Raw genomic sequence first — 16,494 nt, 5'->3', positions numbered from 1 at the left:
AAAGTTTGACTTTAAAATGAGTGATAACCATCTTACTGTAGAAGTCAATATGGATGGGTCTTATGTAAAGAGTTTTTCTTCCTGGGGTTTTTTTGGATGCTCTTTCATGATAATGGTTATTAGAAATATGTGGCCAGCTCAAAACATTTTCAGTTAAGAATTTTGCTTCATTCAGTAAAATCTTTAAGTTTTTCCCAGCTCTTGCTGTGCAAATATTTTTCTTTGAATACCAGTAAGGGAAAAGTTGTGTTTGTGGGTGGCTGTCTCTCTTTCCACACCTCCTCTTTCAATCATTGCTAAATTCATGTAAACCATGGGATCAGATCAGCTCTACATGAAGTGCTCCTGCTCAAGGTACTGGTGTAATACAAGTTTCTATTTAATGTTACAATCAATGTTGGAAGTCAGTGCACTGGGATGGTGAGCTCCTGTTTTGTGAAATTCTTCTTTCTTCATGCTCTTGATGGGTATTTTAGAACTTTACTGGACTGTTGTTCTTGTTTGGTCTGTTTCTTTCCATAAAATGTTCTAAATTACTTTTCAATGGTATTTGTTTCTGAAGATGGCTATGTTTCTGAAGATGATCTTAATTCTTTCTGGATATTCCAATCATAGAAACTTTATAATTAAGCAAAGCTGCCTTACAAACACTGGCTTGCCAAAAAAAGAAAATTAAAATCAGAAAAAAGTTCAGCCTCAGTAATTTTTATGTGTCCCAGCACTAGTATTCAAAACTAGTAATTTTTGAACCAGTAAGAATGCATGTCTTCAAAACGAAGATTGGTTTACAAGATGGTGTATGAGAGTAGTTAAGAGGCGTGCTGGCATTGCTTTAAACCCTTTCTGGTATACTTTGTTATGGACAACCTGAGGACAAATGTATTTTAAGGGAAATTTTTCTTACGTACAGTGAAGTAGAGGTTTGTCACAATTCTGGGAAAAGGGTTCTGGATTTGATTTTTTTTTTTAAACTTTGTTTTTCACTGCGAGAATGTTGTTACTTCACCAACCTGATTTTTGCAGCACTTGAAGTTCTTGCTAATCCTTGTTTAGACTTGTGTAATTCTTTGTAACAGGAGAGATTGATGAGATACCTGCTAATATATTAGCACACTGTGCTATTTTATTAGTCTTTACCTGCTTTTGATATGCCACTTCATTGTAATTGGAAAGTCATTTTGTACTTCATTAGCACAGGACTAAAGTACATTTGTATGCTTCGTTAGAAAACCTGTGCTTCTGACTTGCTTTCTTGTCCCGTTAACTCCCTTCTTCATTATGACTTTCTCGCTCTTGACTTGATGATCCACAGTGTTTTCTATGTTTGTATGTAATATTAAAATTAGAAATTGTTCTGGCAGTGATTTGAGTGCCAACACTAAACCTCTTGAATTAGGTTTAGAGTAGTTGACTATAAAACCTTTACTTTCCTCTCTGTGGCCCTAGTGATGGTTAATATTGAATTTTCACTTCATAAACTGTTGCTTCCTCACTTCCTCTCAGTAAACAGTCAGTAGTGTAAGGATGTTATCACTGTGTGTCAGCTGGTATTTTTAGTTTGATGGATCCTTTCATTTACCCGTCTTTTTTCACAGGTTGTTTTGCAAAAGGATGTCAATTATAGAAAGGCTTTTCTAGGTGATCACATTCTAAATTAAATTACTGTTTATTTTATTGTAGATTTGTAATTATTAGAAGAGAAAAGCTGATTTCAAGTCATATGGAGAAACTGAAAGCAAATCCCCGTATCAATGAAGTAGATCCCGAAAGCTTGAGATGGACTCCTTTGTTAGTTTCTAATGCTGCAGTTTCTGAAGAAGAGAGGGAAGCAGAAAAGGAGGTAATATCAAAGATATCTTCTGAATTTCTCTTCCTTTGGCTTTCATAACTCTTAATATTCAACATAGACTGTCTGAAATAGAGCAGATTTAGCTTTGACCACTACATAGTCCTATTATAATGCAGAATTTTTGGAAGCTGTGGAGCAACACATGGTAACTTTGGGGGGGATGCATATGAAAACTTAAAATGTGACTCACTTGTCGTGGAGCTGTATTTATCACTCTTGAGGTAGTCAAAGAGCATGTAATCAGATCAAATCTGGTGCAGAGCTCAGGGGCTGCACTGTCAATCGATTCTTTGTGTTCTCAACTTGCTCAAAGTGATCCAGTCAGTGGGCATGTAATGTAGTGCTAAAGGACTTAAATCAATTCGCTGCATCATTAATAGTGCTAAATATCCCATGAAATGCAATCTTCTTTGGTTTGTTATCTGTTAGCTGTTGTAAAGGAGCAACTAGATGATTCAGCTGAAATGTTGTTGCTAGGTTAGCCAGCAGTGCTAATCAGGGTTGACTTATTTTAACTATTTAGCTGAATGTAAAGGATATGGCCAAGTAAATGCTGTTTCAGTGACCTGTTATTTTAACCTCAACCCTGCAGGCTGAGCGTCTTATGGAACAAGCTAGCTGCTGGGAAAAGGAAGAGCAAGAAATATTCTCCACAAGAACTAATAGTAGGCAATCACCTGCAAAAGTACAATCTAAAAATAAATATTTGCGATCTCCAGAAAGTGCGGCGGTGGTGGGGGAGCGAGGGCAATCCACAGAACAATCTAAAGAAAGCAGTGAGGAGGATGGTGGGGATGAGAATCAACAGAGTTCGCCTCCCCGGCTGACAAAGCCCCAGTCCCTGGCCATGAAAAGAAAGGTGTGTTACTTCAGTGCTTTGGTTCAAAGTCATTGGTTTCTGATTTCAATCAATTATCGTCAAAACAACAACCTGGGTTTTTGCCAACATTTATGTGACTGTTTTAATCCTTTATGTGTTATTTGGACACTTAACTACTCCTCTCTTTTCTCATCTGCACTCCATCCAATTTTTTGTCTTTTGGATTTTTCACAGAACTATAAAATACTAATGACATAAAAAAAATCAGAATTTTGTGGTAATTTTTAAATTAGATGTTGCCCTCTGCTGTTTGGCATTGGTATTGGTTCAATATCATAATGGTTCTTTTTTTGTATTAAGATGGAATCCAGCTTGTGGGGTTTGTCTTTTTATGTTTGTTTGGGTTTTTTTTTTTTAAATATAGGAACTCCTACAAGGGGGATACTCTTTTTCAAAAGAAATCCTGTTAAAACAGAAGGGGGTTTTATACCCATGGGCTTTTCATTTGAATGTTAAATTCTGGTTACTGCCACGTTTGCATAATTCTTAATTTCTTTGGAAAATCAGCTCTTTGAGTTGCTTAAATTAGTAAACTTAAGAATCCCAAACTTTTAAAGCACTAACCTTAGCCTATGTATTTAGGTGTCTCTGTCGAGAATTAGGAAATTGGATTGTCCCTTTGGTTATACTTTAAGTGAGCTTACTTCAAAGTTACCATAAATCTCTGCGAATGTATAATAATAGAGAAACAAAATCTTGGACATTTTTTTAATAGCAGCCAACTGTAGGCTTCTTGAGGTGCGTTTCTTCGATGTTATTTATTTTTCTATGTACATACTTATTTCTAAAAGTAGCAGAAACCCGAAATATAGAAGAATAAGCTTTGATACTTGTGAAGGTTGTTGGGGAGTTAAAAATCTACAGAGAAAAAACGTGTGAGTACAATTTATGTAATAGTGCTATGAATATTATTTGACAGAAGAAGGTAAAAGACTACAATATAAAGAAAATTCTAGTCTTCATTCACAGAAATGTTTGTATACATGTATGCATGCCTATTTAAACTGTTTAGACATTTTACTTTTAGGTTCTGTCTACATTTGAATTGAAGCCACGTAAGGTGTTTTTTTGACTGAGTAAATGGTTTGTTGTGAACTCACTCTACAGAAATTTATTTCCAGAATCAGTTAACAAACGGAAATGTAGGAAGAGTTTGATTTGTGGAATTATTTTTCAGAGACCTTTCATACTGAAAAAGAAAAGGGGCCGTAAACGCAGAAGGATAAATAGCAGTGTTACAACAGAGACAATTTCTGAAACAACAGAGGTGTTGAATGAGCCATTCGATAACTCAGATGAAGAGCGTCCCATGCCACAGCTGGAACCCACCTGTGAGATGGATGGAGAAGATGATGACTTAAAGCCTGTGATTCGAAAAGCTTTTGAGTATCAACCTGGGCAACAGAAACAGGAGGAAGAAGAGCAGAACAAGGAGGAGAAAGATATGCATTGTTACAGGAGTGATGAAAATTGTACAGGTAAACTTCAAATGTCCTTTAATCTTCACAAAAATAATTTTGTTGGGTTGCCTTCAAAAGAAGTGTTTATTTTTGTCATAAATGTGGAAAATTTTTGAGATGTATTTAGCTATATTATCATAATGTTATAATTTGCTTTTTGTGTTCAGGAAAGAAATCTTTTCCAGTCTGAGGCATTGAAGTTCTTGTCATATTGTCAAAACTTCTATGTCCCTACAACAGGGCTTTTCATACTCAACAGTGCAAAGGGTATCACTGGAGTATTGTCCAGTATAGTTTTTGTATCAGTGGTAAAGGATACAAGCAAAAAGTAAGATTTGATTTACACCAATATCTTTCTATTCAGCATTGTTGGTACTTCAGTGAAATGTTTGGTGCTTCTGGGGCATAATGTAGCCTCAGCACCAGCGTTCTGTTTCTTTTCCTCCACAAAGAGACAGTTTTAACTGTGTCCTTTCAAAGCTGCTTTTCTAGTTTGATTTCAAGGGTATTTCCTGTCAGAAAAGTTAATGGATAGATAGTGAAGCTACTAATGAGCTATTCTGAATGTACACTCTAACTTTGACCTCTTGGCTCTCAAATTATGCTTTGAGTTTTAATTCCAGAATGAAAGACTAGACTCTCAGGTCTGTGTATTTTCTCTAAGAAGCCAGTAGAAGTTCAGTATTTTTGTAATTGCATGGAAAGTTTAATCCTTGTGATCCTCAACTGAGGGCTCATGGGCTGATTTCTATTTCAAACAGCTCTTGTGTGATGTGGTACATTAGAATATTACTGCCTTTTCCACCTTCTCAAGAGAAATTATTTTAACTAATAGTAAGTAGCAAGTTCCAGCTGTGTCCCAGTGGCCAGGTTTGCACTGTTTTAACTGGACTGATATTTTGTATTTGCCCATGGACCACATCATCACAATATAGAAGTATCACTGAAGACATTACACTCCCGAATGCAACAAGTTATATCTTGATAATTCTCCTTTTTTTCTGGAGTATCTGTAAATGGTATCTGGTGAGAAAGCAAAGAGGTGAATGCGTTTTGGTCCTTTTTTTATAGTCAATGGATTAGTTTAGTGTTCTGATGCACTCTGTGGGTAATTATCTTTCGTCTTCTATCATCTTTTGTGAGCCATGTCAAGATACGTTGCTCATGAGAAAGTATTAGAATGAATCACCTTTTTTCCAGTATTGGGATTAAAGCATGATTATATATTTGCTGTGGCTTGTCCTCCAGAATGGTCAAAGAGGAAACTCCAGACTTTCATGTCATTACTGTCAAAAAGGATGAATGACTGTTAGATTGATGTCTATATAAAGTGAAGACATATTTCTATTGTAAACCAAAGGTGGTAAATCAAATATTTGGACAGTATTTGCTTTAGTTTATGTGTCTCATTTAAATCTCTGGGATTCTTCTAATGTACAAATGGTGGTTCCAATAGTGTCTGTTAAAAGGCCACCAAACCATAACATATCTGTGTAGTGCGTTTGAGCTGTAGATACTACATTGTTCTACTGTGTTTTGACACCTATTTATAACTCTTGTTTCATAGTTTCTTAATACATTTTGGGTTTATAAATTATTTTCAGGTTTATATTGGAAAATATTGATTAGTCTGCAAGCTAAGACTTTTTTTTCTTTCTCTATCACCTCCCAAAGATAATACAGAGGATGTAGCTGTGTTGGAAGAAAGCACTAAAGACAATCTTGAACCTTTAAAGAATAAACAGGGTTGGCCCAAAGGAGTTAAACGTGGTCCATCTAAATGGAGGCAAAGCAAAGAAAGAAAACCTGGCTTTAAGCTTAATTTATACACTCCACCTGAAACTCCCATGGAGCCGGACTATCAGGTGCTGGTGGAAGAACAAAAGGAAGCGGCTGAAGACAAGCCTTGTTCAGTTCCTGCTGTTACAGAGGAAGCTATTAAAGAACCTGTTGAAGCACTGCCACCACCAGATGATGAGGTGAAAGAAGTAGAACCTGAACCTCTGCATCCACCCAGTGAACCCTTTGAAAAACAAGAACACGATACTATGAAAGCTGGGGAAGAAGAAAGGCACGTAGTAGATGATGGAATCAATCCAAAAGATCAGGAAAAAGATAAAGCGGAAGAAGTTTTTGTGCAGAAAGAGGAGTCTGTGCATTTGGATGATCAGGAGGAAGAGGAGGAGGAGGATGAAGAACCTTCTCACAATGAGGATCACGATGCAGATGATGAAGATGATAGTCACATGGGTTCAACAGAAGTGGAGAAAGAGGAATTGCCTGGTGAAGCTTTCAAAGAAATGCTGGAAACTCAGCAATCTTTTTTAGACGTAAATGTTCAAACTGGTAATTCAAATCAGGAGGAGTTAATGGATTGTGGTGTTGACCTTGCAGCTGAGGAGTGTGAAAGTGACCAGAAAGAACTTGCTACAGATTCAGACCCAGTGCCTGAATCTGATGATGATCATGCGGATGACAACCAGGACCAAAAAGCCGGTGAAGAGTTACATTCTGATTTCAAGGGAGAGAGTACTGAGACCATGGAGATTGACTCAGAGACAGTTCAGGCAGTACAGTCTCTAACCCAAGAAACAAGTGAACATGAAGATACATTTCAGGACTGTGCAGAGACTCAAGAGGCCTGTAGAAGTTTGCAGAACTATGCCCACAACGACCAAAGTCCCCAAATGACCACGATGGATGACTGTCAGCAGTCTGACCACAGCAGCCCAGTTTCATCTGTGCACTCTCATCCCAGCCAGTCGGTTCGTTCTGTTAATAGTCCAAATGTTGCTCCTTTAGAGAACAGCTATGCTCAGATCAGCCCGGATCAAAGTGCCATTTCTGTGCCATCACTACAGAACATGGAGACCAGCCCAATGATGGATGTTCCCTCCGTTTCTGATCATTCGCAGCAAGTTGTGGACAGTGGGTTTAGTGACTTAGGGAGTATTGAGAGCACAACAGAAAACTATGAAAACCCAAGCAGTTACGATTCTACCATGGGTAGTAGTATCTGTGGAAACAACTCCTCTCAAAACAGTTGCTCGTACAGCAGCCTTACGTCTAGTAACCTAACGCAGAGTAGCTGTGCAGTGACCCAGCAGATGTCTAACATTAATGGAAGCTGCAGTATGATGCAACAAGCAAACATCAATTCTCCTCCCACTTGTAATGTAAAATCTCCCCAAGGTTGTGTTGTTGAAAGGCCTCCAAGCAGCAACCAACAGTTATCCCAGTGCAGCATGGCTGCTAATTTCACACCACCTATGCAGTTGACTGAAATCCCCGAGACTAGCAATGCCAACATTGGATTATATGAAAGAATGGGGCAGAGTGAATTCGGAGCAGGGCATTACTCACAGCCGTCTGCCACCTTCAGCCTTGCTAAACTGCAACAGTTAACTAATACGCTTATGGATCATTCTTTGCCTTACAGCCATTCAGCTGCTGTAACTTCCTATGCAAACAGTGCCTCTTTGTCTGCCCCCTTAAGTAACACGGGGCTTGTTCAGCTTTCTCAGTCTCCACATGCTGTTCCTGGAGGACCCCAAGCACAGGCTACCATGACCCCTCCCCCCAACCTCACTCCTCCTCCCATGAATTTGCCACCTCCCCTTTTGCAGCGTAATATGACTTCATCGAATATTGGAATATCCCACACCCAAAGACTGCAGACTCAGATGGCCGGCAAAGGTCACGTCTCTGTAAGAACCAAATCCACGCCTCTGCCGCCTGCTGCTGCAGCCCATCAGCCACAAATTTACGGGCGAGCTTCACAGACTGTGGCCATGCAAGGGCCTGCACGGACCTTAACAATGCAGCGTGGCATGAACATGAGTGTGAATTTGATGCCAGCCCCAGCTTATAATGTCAATTCAGTGAACATGAATATGAATACCCTTAATGCCATGAATGGTTACAGCATGTCCCAGCCGATGATGAATAGTGGCTATCACAGCAATCATGGGTATATGAATCAAACCCCCCAGTACCCTATGCAGATGCAGATGGGAATGATGGGAACTCAGCCATATGCACAGCAGCCAATGCAGACAGCGCCCCACGGTAACATGATGTACACTCCTCCGGGCCACCACGGCTACATGAACACAGGCATGTCCAAACAGTCTCTCAATGGATCCTACATGAGAAGGTAGGCCCGTGGGAGAGACACGCTACCAAACTGGCGGATGGGATTGATCTGCACAAATACCTTTGGAGAGTACGATTTCAAAACCAGCAATTGGTGTGAATGCAAAAACATTTGTTGGCACCATTTAAAAGCTGTATGCAGCAGAAAGCCTTATACAAGTTTTTCTTTATTTCTTGCTTTGTTGGTTTTTTTTTTGGTTGGTTTTTTTTTTTTAATTTTGTTTTGTTCTGTTTTGGGTTTTTTGTTTATTTTTTTAACATTGTGAGATTTGACTTCTCTTCGGGGGGAATTAGGTGATTTTCCATTTTTTGTTTATTTCACTGAGCTTGAAGTTCTCTGGAAAGGAAGAACTCTTTCTATGAACTGCAATTACACAGCAGCTGATGGTTCAGAGCCATTTTATGTGCCTGCTCCCATTAAAAATGTGGATAAGTAGACTCCAAAACTATCAGACAGTACTGGATCATGAGCTTTTTCTCTCTCCTTTCCCCACATGTAAATGCCTTTTAGCAGTTCTTTTATTGTATTATTTTGTTTCTGAAGGTGACACTTCTGCATGCCGCTAATGTCTTTGTTAGTGACAGTGCATTTTGTAGTACTGTACAAGTGTTGTGCTTAACAGTAAGCCATTTCTTAATTTTTTTGCCTTGATTAGGTTACCCTAGTTTGAGGGGTAAAAAATCCAGAACTATATTTTTGTTAATTATAAAACTTGTAAAAATAATAAAAAAAGCTGCAAAAGCTATTCACATTTTGGTTAGTTCAAAGGGTTTTATTGCTGTATGTTTAGTGTAAAGTTGAGACTCTTTTCCATTTTTGTGACCAGTTTCTTTGGGGCTGGGTAGGAAAAAAGGCAGCTTTCTGTTTTATAAAACCTTACGGTTTTTTGTTGATTGAAACATCTCAGTGTTTATTTGTCAAGTTTTGAAACATTTTCGTATATGTCCGAATACTTGGCAGGATTTAAAAAAAAAAAGTAGTGAATTTGGTGTAAAGTTGCTATTTTATGGAAATGCCTCTAACTTTACATTTTCATTCCATCTGTAGATTTTTCTATCTTTATAAAATATTGGAGTTATTTTTTAAGGGAAAAAATAGAGCAGTAGCGTGTGAATAGCTCAAACTAAGCTTACAGATCGCATGTAAAAAGGCAAAAGTTATTTGTGTCTGTTTATATTGCTTCCTTTTTTGTAGCCTTTGTACCTGTACAGAGTGACTGTAAGGGCCGAACAGAAGAGGCTTGATACATGTAAAAATAGGACCCAGTGACACTCTTGTATTTATCTGTTATCTTTTTAGTCAGTCACTTAAAAAAATACCCACAAAAGACCCACCCAAGCAACAAAAATAAAAACTGCAAAAAACTACACCCTCCCCCCCAAGCTGTACATTTTAACATAAAATAAATTATGATGAGCCATTTTTAGCCTCTTGTGTCTTGTCATAGTTTGATGTTGCATGGGAATTACCTCCTGAAACGATGTTTGTTACGGTGCTCTCACATGCTTGATCTAAAGCCCATTAAAGTTGGTGGGGTTTGGATTAGGCTGTTTAGAGCTTAAGTGTAGCTTACTCATCATAATTGCATACACCTTGTGAAAATAAAGAGTACCTAAGATTATTTTTTTTAATAATCTTAATAAAATATTGAATAAATATGTATTTAATACCTTAAAAGGTTGTCAATATTTAATGTATGAAACTTCTTTCCTACAGAAAGTGTGAATATATATATATAAAAGGACATATGATAGTAACAGATATTCTGTTCGAACTGTATTTTAATGATAAAATTGTAATCTCTTAATCATTGTGGCTGTGTGACAAGATGATGCAAATTCCGCTTTGAATCCATGGGTTCTGTGTATATGCATATATGTGGGCACACGCAAACATACACAGAGATGAGCACTTCTCATCTAGCAGGTCTGTTAAAGACAGGAAGGCTGGCTGTATGTGGATCTCGTGGGATGTGTGAACCTACACCAGAAAAAGTCCTTGTGATAATTTTCAGAATGTTTCTGATGTGGATGTTGCCACTGTCACGGCAGTAAGGTTGCTGGCTAAAGTGAGAGGATTGGCCATCTTGACTGAAAACTCTGTCTCCATTCTAGTATATGAAACAGCTTTAAAGATAATGTTTCCTATATCTGGAAGTCAAAGAAATCTGTCTTTCTTTAAATAAAGCCATTACTGTGTGGTGATGCCAAATCAAGAAACTGATAGTACAGATTGATGTGCATGACCTGTTCAGTTCTAATACAATGGAGCAGCAGTCTAAAACTGGATCTGATTGAGAGGTAATATTGCTGGTCAGATGGTAATCTGGAGTAACTTGTGTTTTAGGAGTTCAGAACACTTGAGAAGGAGAGCAGAATACAACAAAGATCTTGGTTCATGCCCTTATATTGTCAAATTTGTTGATTAAAGGCAGAGAATATTCGTAGTACTTAAACTTGGTTTTCATCTTCTCAAAGCAACTCACCTTCTTTATGCTTAGGAAAAAGAGATTGGAGCTCGATGCAGTTATGTGCAGCCTTCAGGTGTATTTAGCTAGCACCATATCTGTGTTAAATAATTGCATCTCAAAGTAGCGTTATGTTTCATGATTTTTCATTTGTGTGTTTTTACAGTGAGTGAAAAAGGCACCTGGGTCTTTATCTGCTGCTGTTTATTTTCAAGTTCTGAAGCCTGTAACATACAGGCACATCAAACCATCTTACCGTTTCAAATATTTCCTAACCTGAAACAGAGCGTCATGATTCCAGCATATTGCTAAAATGCTGTATTTACAATACCAAGGGTTAAGAGTTGGTTGATAAATGATGCATAGTGTGCGCACAACAGGCAAGTTTCCAATATAATTTTGTTACTTCAGAATTTATTTCCTTTTAGGAAGACAAGGGACTATCCTACGTCCTTTCACATAACAACTGTGTAGCTGTGAACTGCATTACAGCACTAAAATTTCTGATAAATAAGAAGATTCTTTGACAGATGTACTTGTTCTCTCACCTGTATGCTCCTTGCCGTGTCAGTTCTGACTGTGTGCTCTAGCACCATCCCAGAGAGGAATGAGCTCTTGCTTTTACTGTCTTCCGAAAATTCCTCACAGAAGTGCAATAGATGATTCTTGTCAAAGGCAGGAGGCTTCCTTGGCCGTGCACTCTTAGAGAATGCTCCTCTGGTGGTTGGCAAGAAGGAAACAAACTTGCCACGTTCAGTGTGTGTCTCCCGCAGACCTGGCTTGTAGCTGGAGTCAGTGCTGCTGACATTTGTGACTCAACTGATGAGCAGCTTGGAGAGTTGCCTCACTTTGTGGAAGTCACATGTTCCAGAACTTCTGCTTTTCTGATTAAGTCTCATTAAATCTGGGAGAACAGTAGGCAAAAAAAGCTGGGAAGTAAATGAAAAGTACATGACTTCAGAACTGCTTAATTGGCACAGCTGTGCCAGCAGAGTCCTTCAGGCAAGACCTGGTTCTAGGAAAGATACTTGTCTTTGGAGCAGGACAGACTTCATCTGGAAGCTGCACTCACCCTTGAGTGTTGTTGCACACAGACCTGCCTGATGCCCTAGCAGTGGACAAAATGCAACCAATATTTTGCTAACATTTTAAGAATCTCTGATACAAGCAGAAGAAACAAAGAACTGTTAAAGGTACTAATCTTCCATGTTAGATCACTGTCTGTGTCTCTCAGTTTTATAAGCTGTTTAATTTGTCCATGTGGCAGAGTGGTTGGTGGAAACACAAACTCCATTTATATCAGCATGGTAAATAGAAAGAATAGCCCTGGCAATTTTGTGTAGTGCTGAGGGTGCTCAATTATTAATGTAAATCAATGACAAATCCTCTTTCAGTTACAGCAGTCATCAAGTTCTCATGCAGGATTCAAGAAAGAAGACAACCTGTATCTTGACAAAGAGAAATCCTCACAGATCCTTATTATCTTCTAGTTTATCATTTGGTACAGAATTACTGTGTGTCTGTAAAGCAAATGCTAAGAAACATTCAGCTTTCCCTGCCAAGGTAAAAGAAAGCAGGGCCACGCAAAGCAGCTCGAACAGTTCTGTTGTCTGTGTGAATTAAACTGCACCACGCAATAAGGTGGTGCGAAAAGGTGCACTTGAAGGTCTGTGGAAGTAGGTGGAAATGAGTTGAGGGACCCCATCCAAAAATATTTTTACTCTAAACCCACATTGTGAGTGATTATTTATTTTTGAAATGTCAAATTTCTTCCTTCAAGTACCCTGTCGTTTCTGGATATTTTTTTCCAATGGTTTTTTTCCCCTCCTAACACAGGCATAGGGATAGGTAATTTGTGCAAAGTCCCAGAGTCTGTGTATCTCTATTGTGAATGTTGTTCACACTGTGATACCTAATTTGGTTTTTAGCAGTAGTTTAGATATGTTAAATGTGGTCTGCTTTTCTGAGAATTTAAAGATAAGGTGTTTATTATGCAGCTAAATCTAAATGATAAATCAAAAGTGTTGCATTATGGTTAACTGTAGCTAAGGCTTCAGTTACTGTTTGGAGATGAATGATTTACTGGGTTTTGGGCCCCAAAAGGAGGTGGAGGAATACAAAAGCCTTTGCACTAGAGGAGTCAAGCCTGTGAAGCACTGTTAAAATCTACAAAAATATATTAAGTTGTGCTTAGCTCTGGTTAATGGCATATCCTTGCAGTTCTCAATGGCACATTACTGCTCTGTATTTTTTTTTTCAAGTATCCAGACTTAGGCAGTTCATGCTGTACCGAAGTTGCAAAATCTTTTGTCAGCTGGTAAAGACCAAGAGAACTCTCCTGTGTGCTTGATGGCCATGTCATTCCTCTCAGCACTGAGCAAATGCCTCCTATCTGATACATTCAATTAGGTAAAATTCTGACAGTGAGGGTGATGACCTCTCCTTTTGCAGATGCAGCAAAGGTAAATGTGGCTTAATTGCGATCCTCCCCTGAAGTACATTTTAAGAATATCAAATGCGGGCAAAACTCATTGTTTCAAAATACAGTTGATGATAATTTATATCAAAGAGGGTAAATGGAGTAAGTTAAGGCAGAAAAATGGTCTGGTGTCCCCATTAGTGTATTAGCAGCACTTCTGTCAACAGATGCAATTATTAACAACGTAACTATGTGGGAGCACAATGACCTATTGAGGTGGCTAAAGCTGAGATAGGAGGAAACATTTGGGTAGTGATAGATCTGAATGGTGTCTGGAAGCACTGCAGCAACTTTCTTCTGCTGTTAGGTCACTGAGAGGCATTTTTTAAAGGCTTCAATGGTGTCTCTTGCCTTTGCTAAATCTCATTAGAACTGGTTGTAATCCATTATTAGTTACGGGGCTGTTGGAGCTCTACAAGTTCAGCGTTGAACTTCATCGTAACAACGTAAAGGACATGATTCAGGCAGTTGAAGGATTTAGGACAAGTTAAGCAATTTAAAACTGAAAGTCCTAAAATGTCACGTGTATGTATCTCCTTGAATTGTTGTCCATCATAGCTGCTCATGCATCTGACCTTTCTCAAGGCTGTTGCTTTGTTTCTCATTCTCATGGTGTAGTTGAGCCTCACGTAGAGGCTGTGTAACTGCTGTGCTGCCCTGGATTATCACTGTGAAAAAAAGAATTGCCAGGAAACAGCACAAAAAGGCAAACTCATGTGAAACCTTTCAGGACTCTGGATTAAACAAGTCAGTATTTTTCCTGCAACATGTCTTCAGAAGTGCCTATCTGCACTCTGTTAAAGGCTGTGGGCTTGAGTTAGGATCAGGATTTTGGGGGTACTCAGCTAGAGGAGAGTTTTAAGATGTGCTTGCTTTTGTGATGTAAATGTTTGGGGTTTTTTTGCAGAGAGAAAAACTTATTTGTTAACGTAACAGTTCTGCTAAGGCTGGAACTTTCTAAGACGATGAATTTTAAATTTGGTTTCCCTTCTTTCTCATCTTGACATTGTATTTGAAATTACTTCATTTTGTTGTCTTTTTTTTTTTTTTCTTCCAGCAAATAACAAATGATGCTTGTGACTGTGTAATTAACTACTCCTTCCCCTCCCCTGCTTTTATGGAGTTTCTTTTCCAGTAGCACAGCTGTGCCAGGACAGTACTAGATGGTGGTGCTGTTCTGCTGCTCAGCAGGTGCTAGGCTGTTCTTGCTGTTCCTCCTCTGCAGCGCCAGCGCTATGTCCAGTTCTCTCAGCTGCTTCAAGAAGCCCCGGTTTGGCAGGATGCAGCGGTGCCTTGACACGTGCTCAATGGCATCCACCACTGTCATGTTCTTGTAAATCATCAGGTAAGCCAAGACCAGCGTGGCTGAGCGGCTGCGGCCCATAGCGCAGTGAACCAGCACCTTGCCTGTGGAAACAAAGGGACACCACCAGAGGTGACACTGGGTAATCCTTTCCTTTTCACAGCAAAGGTTTCTGTAATAGCCCTGCTCTGTTTCATGTTTGACTACCCTTACCAGCACTCAATAAGCCTCTGTGTTCACATGAGGGAAAACTGAGGCTGTAAATCTTACACCTGAACACTATCTACAGTAGGGATGTGATCCATTTAATTCTACACCAAATACCTTTTTATTTGTGAAGAAAGCTTGCAGAGTAGGCCTAGGGGCTGCATTAAGTATCATAGCAAGCACTGCTGCAGCCTCATCTCACGCCTCACAAACTGTGTGCATGTAGTTCTGTGTTTGGGAGTAATGACCAAAGCACAAGGGTGTGGGAGGGTTTGGTGTGCGCCCAGACCGTCCTTCCAGGAGAATAAATGGAGGGTGCCTTTCTCACTTCTACTAACTAGACACAAAAAGTAACCAAATTTGATTTGTTTTTCTTGTTCTGACAGTAATATCCTTTGAGATCTAGATTGCATCGCTTTATGCCCATTTTAGAGAGCAGAGGATAAGAAAGGCCATAAGCATATAACCAGGGGGTGGAAAGAAACCTCCTCTTACACTATAGAAAAGCTGTAGAAATTTCTGGCTAGCACCCTGTTGTATTGAATGCAAATAATGTTTCACCACCACCAATCTCTGAATGTTCTATTATGATCATCTGCTTGCAGTAGGAACCTGTCGCGTGTCCTTTCAGTGCAGAGTCTTTGCCAAGAGTTTTCACCTCCAAATTAACATGCCACAGTTTAACTGTGTGACACTGCCTGGCTTAACTTGGGGCTTCCAGGGGCAGAAAGTCCTTGGATTTGGATAGTAACAAGGTTGTAAGTCAAAGTGGAGCCTTCTGTGTTAGCAGTATCTGGGGGAGGTGGAGGAGGAGAACAGTAAGTGGGTTCAGGTCTGATTGACAGGTTTTGAAACACTTCAAAAGATTTCCCAAAATGATTCAAAGCCCTTGAGGGGGTCTCACAAAAAGTTGAACTGCTGAAGGAAGTAGATTTGGAGCACAGTCTCTAACACCCTGCTAAGCAGAATTGCCACAGGAGAAAAAAATAAAAACCGTGCTATCAGGGCCAATAATAGTTTATCTCCGTCAGCTATGCCTAGTGAGAAGTGCTGGGTGCAAAGCCATGACTCCTGCCGATTAACTCCTTTGCTTCCAGGCACAAGAGGATGCCTTGGCACAAGTAGCACTGCTGTGTAATGGATGCCAGGAACTGCCAACACTAAAGGATTAATGGTTACAGTCTGCATCCTAATCCCAGCAGATAGTCTTTGAGGCATCTTGGCAAAATTCCAGTCCTGATAACTAAAAGTGCCTCTTCCTCTCCTGGAAAATGATAATCCATTCTATTATTACTGCAAATATTTGAAGTGGATGAAAACACTCATTTGTTTAGCTCTTCAGTGCTTCTCTTTAGAGCTTCCCACCTTGTAAATCTGTTGCTGTTGAGGTGATAAAATACATGATGGGACAAGGAACGATTTGTGTGGGTGGCAAATGCAGGAGATCTAGGAGAAAATAACAGTTTGGTATTGTGTTAACAAAGGCAAAAAAAATGGCTGTACAATCTTCTGAAATGTCCACTGGTGTGGACAGAAGTGGAAGTCTGTCCTTTGTTGTGTGTGAATAGTCAAGAGCCAACTGCCTGTTAGAGCAGAACGCTGACACTCTTCTGCACAACCATGTCCCTTCTGTACTATTTTGTAGTCTCTTCCATTCCACTATAAGGACCACTCTGACCCTCCTTTCCCAAAA

The 16,494-nt window shown here is 39.3% G+C and overlaps 2 protein-coding genes across 19 annotated transcripts in view; one reads left to right on the top strand and one right to left on the bottom strand.

Moving 5' to 3' along the window:
* KAT6B (lysine acetyltransferase 6B) overlaps nt 1-9,765 on the top strand; it is a 107,161-nt gene extending 97,396 nt beyond the window's left edge. For all 17 annotated transcript variants that reach the window (XM_040071038.2, XM_040071037.1, XM_040071028.1 and 14 more), the window contains 4 exons: nt 1,681-1,840; nt 2,442-2,708; nt 3,907-4,207; nt 5,864-9,765. In XM_040071038.2, coding sequence (XP_039926972.1) covers nt 1,681-1,840; nt 2,442-2,708; nt 3,907-4,207; nt 5,864-8,349 — 3,214 coding nt within the window. In that variant the 3' untranslated portion in view covers nt 8,350-9,765. The remainder of the gene's footprint in view (nt 1-1,680; nt 1,841-2,441; nt 2,709-3,906; nt 4,208-5,863) is intronic.
* Nucleotides 9,766-11,064: 1,299 nt separating this feature from the next.
* Nucleotides 11,065-16,494, bottom strand: part of DUSP29 (dual specificity phosphatase 29) — a 51,454-nt gene continuing 46,024 nt past the window's right edge. For both annotated transcript variants that reach the window (XM_040071041.1, XM_040071040.2), the window contains exon 4: nt 11,065-14,698. In XM_040071041.1, coding sequence (XP_039926975.1) covers nt 14,451-14,698 — 248 coding nt within the window. In that variant the 3' untranslated portion in view covers nt 11,065-14,450. The remainder of the gene's footprint in view (nt 14,699-16,494) is intronic.

Source organism: Hirundo rustica, chromosome 8 (genome assembly GCF_015227805.2).
Source record: "Hirundo rustica isolate bHirRus1 chromosome 8, bHirRus1.pri.v3, whole genome shotgun sequence".
NCBI lineage: Eukaryota > Metazoa > Chordata > Aves > Passeriformes > Hirundinidae > Hirundo > Hirundo rustica.
Note: the sequence above shows the minus strand (reverse complement) of the source record. Positions and strands in the feature narration are given on the sequence as shown.